The 9,621-nt window shown below is 40.2% G+C and overlaps 1 protein-coding gene across 1 annotated transcript; it reads left to right on the top strand.

The window, feature by feature from the left end:
* Positions 1-1,035: 1,035 nt before the first annotated feature.
* LOC121879293 (pro-resilin-like) lies at positions 1,036-3,185 on the top strand. Its single transcript, XM_042385889.1, has 3 exons — positions 1,036-1,091; positions 2,453-2,509; positions 2,637-3,185. The coding sequence occupies exons 1-3, from the start codon at positions 1,080-1,082 to the stop codon at positions 2,859-2,861; spliced, it is 294 nt and encodes a 97-aa protein (XP_042241823.1). The 5' UTR covers positions 1,036-1,079; the 3' UTR covers positions 2,862-3,185.
* Positions 3,186-9,621: the final 6,436 nt, after the last annotated feature.

Here is a 9,621-nt window from a genome sequence, read left to right as displayed (position 1 = left end):
AATTATAATAAATCTTTTTTTTCTCGAATAACAATTTACCTAAAGAAGTAAAAGCTGGCGGTGGATTGGTGACACAAGACCTTTCGCTGACATAAGCAGTACCATACAAGGCTCCTCAGCAGTCATTTACAGTAGCATCAGTTGTGCTGTCAATAAGTAAGAAGTACTGCTATAGTCTCTGATGCACTCAAAGTTTCCTTATAATAGTTTTCATCATAAACTTATGGGTAATAATATCGTCATTCCATTCTGGGGTCCCTGGGAGACTGATTGACGCGAGTGTGACGTAAGAACGATCAACAGCTGTGAAGTGGAAACAGAATAAGTAATGAATTCTTTATAAGCTCTTTAGTTCTCAGCCTACCACGTAATTGATAAACTTACAGAAAATATTCCCCCAAAGACCAAAATTGAACACTGTAGACTTTCTATATTGGTGATGATAACTGTAATGTATGAACTATTGCCGTGCTTTCACAATGGAAGTGATTTAGTCGTCAACAAAAAAACAAAGTCATTATAGAAGACCCATGGCTATTTAATGATGAGAAAACGTGACGGTGAATATATTATTATCCTTTAGGATCCTGAAGACGCTCTCAATTCTTTCTTCACCAGTACCTCTATGTCGTCATCTGCTTGTACGTCACAGTAAACAAAATAGTATAATTGGTTGAAGATTCTCAGGTGTATGACTGAAACATCTTAAACAAATATAGTTGTTCTGTTAAACCAATAGAATAATAAGAGAGCTGTAGAGGTGTAGGGGAGGTGTAGGAGAGGACCGTAAAGAACCAAGAGTAAGCTTCGTTATATCTGCTGCCATCGAAGGATCTTGTCGCCAGTTTAACTCATCAGATCCAGTGACTTAGAGCCACTTAAACTTTTTCTTCAGTAATTCATCCATTCAAAGCAAAAGAATTCCAAATAAGAAAGACTTGACAATCCCAACTCATCTTTGCTTGACTGACGAAAGAAAAACCGAGGCTGGTGACAGGTTCTGGGTGGAAGTATAAAGCCTGGCTGGAGGCCAAGGAAGAATCAGTGTCTGCTACTACCAGAACACCTCACTATCAAACATGTTCTTCTCTGTGAGTACTGCAGATTTTAGTTAACATCTCGATATTTTATGTGTGTTAAATTATTACAATGATTGTAACTTGCAAACAGATTTTATTTGTCAGTTTTAATACGACTGCACTGTGATTGGTGTAGATCACGCTCTGGTACTGAGCATGGAGCATTTGGTTAAGTGTCATGATAGACACAAAATGGAAGCTGTTCTGAAAATATAGTCAGATGATTTTATATACAGTAGTCCATTAAATGAAATTTCTTAATTTGTGTGTTGAAAACCTTTATGACGACGTATGTTTCGAGACATCAGGGACAGTGTTTACGACTAGACAGTTAGTTCATTAAAAACAGATCAATATTTTCATTCTCAATAATGAATTAACAAATGTATATATTGACAATCCCAACACTTGCGTCCGCCCTACGAAAAAGATCCTTCTTCCTTTAGCAATTTTCAGATGTCAAAGTTCAGCCTCTTGCATCCGTCTATTCCATGTTGCCCTGTCTTCAGCCTCTACTACTCTCTCTTTAATTACTTCCTCTTGATCGCCCTCTCATCGGCTCTATCCAGGCCATTTTCACTACCTCCTCCTCCTCCTCTCGTCGTACAAAGCTTACAAGTTATTTCAGTTTTGTTTCCGTTTCTCTTCTTATCGCGTGTAAGTCTCATTAAATACAGTACCCGAGCTGAGTGTTGTATAATAGTTTGGGAAGACTGGAAGGGGTTACATTTCCCCCCTGCCGAGCTAATTGTACATCAAGTTAAAACAGATGACCAGACAGATGGCTCACTTTAGACATAACTTCTCTTGAGTCTATGTTGCCCAAGAAATTATTCTTATGTGTGCTCTTGCAGACAACACTTCTCTCAATCTTAATCTAACATCACTAGGAATAGAGGAGTATGAAATAATTTTTATCAGCCATCTCAAAAACCACTCCAGTAAGTACAAACAACTCTCTTGACCAGTTAAACAATGGTAGGATCATAGACACAACCCCGATAATCAGCTAAGGTTTGGTAGGGTCACACTTTAGGCAGGAGGTGGTGTAGAAGTTAACTTTAGGATTAACAGTGTTACTTGAATTATATGTTTACTGCATACATGTTCTGTAAGCCAACAATATTAATAATAGCTTACGTATGTATTACTTTTTCACCCACCTACAGTTCACAGTTGATAGTTTAGTTCTAATCTTCTCAGTGAATCAATTAGCAGACACCAAGTCATGAAGGATGAATCTGTATGATAAAATAGTCAATCCCAGTCGAACTAAACACGCGTTTTTAATCACTTATTACAATATTCACTTTGTGATTCACTTCAGATTTCACTGACAACATCTGATATGTTCCATCTGTACATTGTCACAGGTGGCGTTGATGTGTATGCTGGTGGCCGCGGGTGTGGCTCTTCCAGACGGCTACGATGTAAGTTTTCTAATATTATCTTTCTAATTGAGATAACATAACCACTGTCTCTCTCTCATGAATATATACAAAAATATGTCTAGTATATGACATCACAAAGCTTACCAACCCCGTGGTGTGTTGACAGGTGCCCACCCCCTACACCTTCAACTATGGGGTCACCGCCGGCAACAACAACTTCGGCCGCTACGAGAGTGGTGACGGACGCAACGTCAGGGGCAAGTACTATGTGCACCTTCCCGACGGCCGAGTACAGACAGTGGGTTACTGGGCCGACGGCAGCGGCTTCCACTCTACTGTGAACTACCAGGGCACCGCTAGTCATCCCGGCAGTGGTTATGGCTACCATTAACACCAACCATCGCCAAGCCTTGTCGTCAAGGTGACCAACGACAAAGCAACGTCTTCCATTGTTTCACTAGGAAAACAAATCCAATATGTTTCCCATTTATTCTTCTTGACTATGTATGAAAGATGCCAGTATACTGTACGTGCGAGTCAGTGACCAAATGTTGAATTAAACATTGAGGATCAAGTGTGGTGCCAGACAAGTTTGACCAGGTCAGACAAGCCAGTCAGCTTTATTTCGTCATGCTCGGCCTCACCCACACCTCCTGCACCAGGTATTAGCTCTGTATATTATGATGCTATTAATAAAGTTTTAGATCACTATAAATTATTTTTTTAAATGTTTTGATGAATCAGATATTTGACAACTGAATGATGCAGCAATGGAGATTTTGTCAAATAAATTAATACATAAAGATGTATAAAGAAGAATTTGAAACAAAAGAGTTAATCCAGTGATAATAATATAATAACCCGTTATAGTACCTCCTTCATTCCTCACACAGCCAAACTGTGGAATGCTCTGCCTTCTTCCGTGTTTCCATACTCATACAATCTGTCTCACTTAAAACTAAAGCTGGTTTTCCGGCGTCTTCATGGTGTAGATTAACACAGTATAACCTTTTCCTCTCTATTTTTAATTTATATTCCCTCTTATTTTATCGCCCCCCTAGGCCCCGTTGTATATAATTACATATATACAAAACAAATCCTCTCCAGAAAGATGATGTTCTTGAGTAACTGACAAGGAGTGAGACATTTGTTGCTTTATCAATACACTGAAGATACTGTCTGTGAGGAAATATAGATAAGAGTTCTTCCACTTTAGAGAATTATTTCCTCCTAATAACATTTCATAACGGACTGGAACACATTACCTGACCACATCAAAGCCAGTGATAGCATTAAACAATTCAAATCTAAAACTCAACAATACACAGCAGTTGAAGCTACAGCAAGAGAAGAGAGTGAGTTTCTGTATTATTAACCACAAAATGTTGTATTGTTGAAGTGATCCGCCACCCCAAGTGCAGAGTAATGCTTGTTGAATTTATCACTAATACTCCTGTACACATTCTATTACTGACTAGAGACCAAGGGTAAGCCGAAGTGTAGGACCTCCTGGAAATAAACAGCTGACAGTTATCCTTGGTCAAGTTGCCTTACTCTTTACCATTGGCGTTTACCTGCACTGTCTTGGCACACAGTATACCCCCGCTGTCTACCTGCACCGTATACCTACATTGTCTGTATTCATGATGGACTGTATTCCTGCATAGTTTATAAATATGCTAATCCAATTGTAAACCTGTATGACAACTTTACATAATAATAATAATAATAATAATAATAATAATAATAATAATAATAATAATAATAATAATAATAATAATAATAATAATAATAATAATAATAATGATAATATTAATAATAATAATAGTAATAATAATAATAATAATAATAATAATAATAATAATAATAATAATAATAATAATAATAAAAATAATAATTATTATTATTATTATTATTATTGTTAGTAGTAGTAGTAGTAGTAGTAGGAGGAGGAGGAGGTGGGCGCCTCGAACTGGTTACCTCGAACAGGTTAGGGAAGAGAAGAGGCAGGACGGTGTGGTGCAAGGAGAGGAAAGGGCAGTTGTACAAACCCTGCCCAGAGGTAAGGTCGTGGTAGTTGGTGACAGCCAGGTGAGGTTTATGGATAGGGCTTTTTGTGCAAGAGATAGGAAACGTAGGACTAGGGTGTGTTTTCCTTGGGCTGGGATAGGGCATGTAGCCGAGAGGTTAGACAGAGTTTGTCAGGGGAGGGTACCAATCCAGTAGTGTGTCTTAGTGTGGGAGGAAACGACATAGGAAAGGTTAGGAGTGAGGAACTTTTCAAGAGGTGTAGGGAGGCGCTGGGGAAGATTAGAGATAGGGGAGGGATCCCGATAGTATGTGGTGTCTTGCCTAGAAGACGGGTTGGTCGTGAATGCCTGTCCAGGGCAATTGCTATAAATTGTCGACTGGAAAAACATTGTGCAAACAGTGGTTGGGCATTCATTGATAGCTGGCAATGATTCTATGGCAACGACTACCTGTACAGTCGTGACGGGGTACACTTGTTTCGTGCGGGGGGTAAAGACGTTGTCTGCATCCCTAGAGCGTGAAATTGTCACTCCGAAGGGGGGATTTCGCCAGTAGAGAGAGGTCGGGGAAAGTGGGAGTCAAAAAACAAGCAGGTCCTGGGAAGTAAAATTGATTACTCAGGACAAGGGGTAAAACAGGACTAGGGAAGGGGAGGTTTAAATGTATACTATACAAACAGCAGGAGCGTTAGAAATAAAATAGACTTGCTGAGAGCTGTTGTATGTACCGAGAATGTAGTCGTCATAGCAATCACCGAAACTTGGATGAATCTGGCGAGCAAAATCTTTTTATCAGAGTACCTCATAGAAGGGTACAACCTTTTTCACAAGGACAGGGAAGGTAGGAAGGGGGGAGGGGTCGCACTCTTCGTCAAGGATACATTAAAATGTTTTATTAATAATTCAATAAAGGGTGAAATAGGAACCGAGTCTGTGTGGGTAGAAATCACGGAAGGAAGAGAAAAACTAATTATGGGAGTGATTTATAGGCCCCCAAGTCTTGGGAAAGAAGCAGCTCAGCCCATATGGCAGGAAATGAGTAGGGCAGCAAAATGTAAGAACCCGTGCAATATGGGGGATTTCAACTTCAGAAATATTGACTGGGACAACATTGTAGGTGACTATGAATCTGAAGACTTCCTAGACGCAGTACAGGACAATTTTTTGAAACAACAAATTACAGAACCTACTTGAGGTGACAATATATTAGACCTAGTATTAACAAATAAAGAAAATATTATCAGAGATATCACAGTAGGGGAAGAACTAGGTAACAGTGATCACAGAGAAATCAGGTTCACCCTAAATTGGGAAACGAAAAACAATGACAGTATGGTCAGAGTCCCAAACTTTCAGTTGCCGGATTATCAGGGGTTAAGAAGGTACCTAGGTAAGGTCACCTGGGAACAGTCACGTCAGTCCCCAGTAGGAAGGGGTGAGGTCATAGATGACACAACAATTGATCATGACTATAATATATTCACTAGTATACTACACAAGAACAAAATATACACAAGAACAAAATATACCATACAGAAAAATTTGGTCAAATAAGAATGAGCCAAGTTGAATGACCAGAAAACTTTAACATGACATAGGAATAAAGAAAGGAATTTATAAGAAATTAAAGGGAGGGGAGGAGCAGCTCAGAGATAGGTAAAATGAACTATCAAGGAATGTTAAGAAAAATGTAAGGAAAGCAAAGAGAGACTATGGAATCAGAATAGCCAGAGAATCCAAGGCGAATCCCAAGGGATTTTTCCAGGTATATAGAACAAAGGTCAAGGACAAAGTTGGGCCTTTAAAGTCAGGTTACGTCACAAGCCTGTACTCGGAAAGATCACGGCAGGGTTAGCTCCCGAGGGATAATTATCAGATATGGCCAGTCCTATGTGCGGTCTTGGGTATGTGAGTTTGTTGACCAAACTGGAGTGGTCCATGGAAGAATTGGCGAGGGCCAAGGAAGAAATTGAGAGGGCCACGATGGAGAACCTGAAATTAAAGGAAGAGCTGGCTAGGTTAAAAGGGGAGGATGGACAGGGAAAGCCAGTGTCTGACGAAAACTTAAGCGAGTGAAATGTTGTGAGTAGTGGGAAGGAAGACGAAGCTGGTGGTGAAGAAGTGCACCAAGGATACGACAACAACGACAACAACAGCTAAGTGTACCAACCCGTTCAGTCCCTTGATAGACAAATTGGATGTTAGTACAGTCAGGGACAGGGATGACAAGGAAGGTATAAAAATTTAATTGTTGGAGACTCACAGGTAAGGGACATGGACAGGGCCTTTTGTGGTAAAAACAAAAATAGGATGAGGGTGTGTTTGCCAGGAGCTGGGGTGGGGGATATAGTTGACAGGATGGACAATATCTTGTCTGGTAATGGGAACAAACCCATTATCTGCCTCAGTGCAGGAGGCAATAATATTGGCCAGTGTAGGAGCGAGGAGCTTCTTGATAAGTTCAAGGCAGCTATAGATCGTATTAGGTCTAAGGGAGGGATCCCTATTATATGCAGTGTCCTGCCTAGAAGGAGAGTTGGCAGTGAATGGTTGTCAAGGGCGGTTGGTATCAACGACCGTCTTGACAGTTACTGCAAGTCAATATCGGTCCCATTCATTGACAACTGGGACAACTTCTACGGCAGAAGGGACCTTTATGCTAGGGATGGGGTGCACCTGTCTCGGGATGGGGTGGCAACCCTAGCTGGGTCTCTAGAGGGGGCAGTTCAAAGGATATCAAAGTCTTTAAACTGCTAGGGGAACATATGGGCACGGGGGTGGGGGAAACTGCAGTGGGAGCGGGTAAACAAAGTATAAGATTACAGGGAAATAGTGTTAGGAATGATGACAAAACTAAATTAAACGGAGTTTAAAACTAAACGCGGTAAAGGGAGGACTCAGAACAAGACTAACTTAAATGTCTACTAGGCGAACAAAATGGATGAGATTAGGGCCTTGGTATGTACCGAAAAAATCGATATAATAGCATTCACTGAAACATGGATCAACCTAGACTCACGGGAGTTGCCAGTCGAATACCAAATTGCGGGTTACAAATTGTTCCATACGGATAGGCAAACCAGGAAAGGAGGCGGAGTTGCAATCTATGTTAGGGATAATGTGAAGTGTGAAATAAATAAGGAAAAAAACTGAGAGGAATACAAAAACAATTTGGATAGAATTAAGCGACGGTAGGGAAAAATTAATCACAGGAGTAATATATAGACCTCCCAATCTTGATAGAGTCAATGAGCGACTTATCTGGGATGAAATGCGCAGGGCTTCCATACACAACAAAGTCTGTATAGTAGGCGACTTTAACCTTGGCCAAATAGATTGGACTGACCTTACGGGTAACTCAGAATCAGAGGATTTTCTCGAGACGATCCAGGACTGTTTTCTAAGTCAACATATAACTGAACCCACATGGGGTAATAATATACCCGATTTAGTTCTGTCGAACAGAGAAAACCTCATTAACAATGTCGAGGTAGGGAACGAACTTGCAAACAGGGATCACAAAGAAATTCGATTCCAGTTAGATTTTCAGGGCAGACGTAAGGAAAATTCCACTAAAGTACCAGATTTCAGAAGGGCAAACTTTGACAGTTTAAGGAGGCAGCTGAGAGAGGGGGTGTCGCACTTGGCTGTGAACCTGACAGATGACTCCGACCTGATAACGACATCTGAGACTGCCGAGTTCCACGTCAATTTAAATAATGAGTTACTTAATGCACAGAGGCAGAACACACCATACAAAAAACTCACATCAGACAACAATGAGCCTAAATGGATAAATAATTATTTAAAGAACATCATTGGCCAAAGGAAGGCTATAGGTAGAAGGATTAAGCTTGGCGAAATTTACCTCCAGGATTATTATAAGATATTGGCGAGTAGGGTTAAAACCGAGATAAGGAAAGCCAAGAGGAATAATGAGGTAAGGATAGCAATGGAGGCGAAGACAAACCCCAAAGGATTTTACCAAATGTATCAAACTAAAACACGAGAAAAGATTGGACCAATACGGTCAGATACCGGCGAGCTCACTGATAACGACGGAGAATGAGCAATAATTTGAATAAAGATTTTTCAACAGTTTTCACCCCCGAAAATTTAAACATGATACCCGAGGCACCGACTCTATTCAGAGATAGTGAAGAAAACAAATTAAGCTAGATAGTAGTGACTAGTAACGATGTTAGTAAGCAAATAGACAAACTAAAGCCTACTAAGTCACCTGATCCCGATGAGATATTTGCCAGAGTATTAAAGGAATGTAAGGAAGAGCTTAGCATGCCCTTAGCTAAGTTGTTTAACATGTCCTTAAAAACAGGTGTAGTACCAGAATCCTGGAGGATAGCGAATGTAATACCGATTTTCAAGAAGGGGGATAGATCACTATCCTCTAACTATCGCCCAATCAGTCTAACATCAATTGTAGGCAAATTACTTAAAGCAATCATTTCAAACTCTATTCGAAATCACCTGGAGAACCACCGATTAATCAATGATTCCTAGCATGGCTTCACAAGCGGACGTTCTTGTCTAACTAATCTATTAACATTCTTCTCATCAGTTTCCGAATCAGTGGACGAGGGGCACAATTATGATGTGGTATATCTGGACTTTAGCAAAGCCTTCGACAGAGTCACCCACGAAAGACTAATTAGAAAGGTAGAAGCACATGGTATCAAAGGCAATATCCTTAAATGGATTAGGGCGTGGTTACAGGACAGGAAACAGAGTGAGCATCAACGGCACTAAGTCCTATTGGGGCAACGTCACTAGTGGAGTTCCCCAAGGCTCAGTACTTGAACCATTATTATTTATTATATACATAAACGACATAGATATCGGCATAGATAGCAACATAAGTAAATTTGCTGAAGACAATAAAATAGGACGCATTATTAAATCTGAGGAGGACTCCGCAAAACTACAGGAAGATCTAAACAAAATTTTCGAATGGTCTGAAAAATGGCAGATGAAATTCAACGAGGACAAATGTAAAGTACTCAGTATAGGAGATGTAAACAGGGAAACCAAATACCAGATGAACAATGATGCCATCGAGAAATCCGGCTGAGAGAGAGATTCAGGAGTAATGATAAGTAGGAA

The sequence above is a fragment of the Homarus americanus genome, unplaced genomic scaffold (genome assembly GCF_018991925.1).
Source record: "Homarus americanus isolate GMGI-L3 unplaced genomic scaffold, GMGI_Hamer_2.0 scaffold16894, whole genome shotgun sequence".
In the NCBI taxonomy this organism is placed as follows: Eukaryota; Metazoa; Arthropoda; class Malacostraca; order Decapoda; family Nephropidae; genus Homarus; species Homarus americanus.
This window is presented reverse-complemented; position numbering and strand designations above follow the sequence as displayed.

What these genes read in the sequence shown, in the direction of transcription:
- LOC121879293 (XM_042385889.1), top strand. An exon ending in CTCTTCCAGACGGCTACGAT is followed by an intron (nt 2,510 to 2,636) that starts GTAAGTTTTCTA and finishes GTGTGTTGACAG; the next exon opens with GTGCCCACCCCCTACACCTT.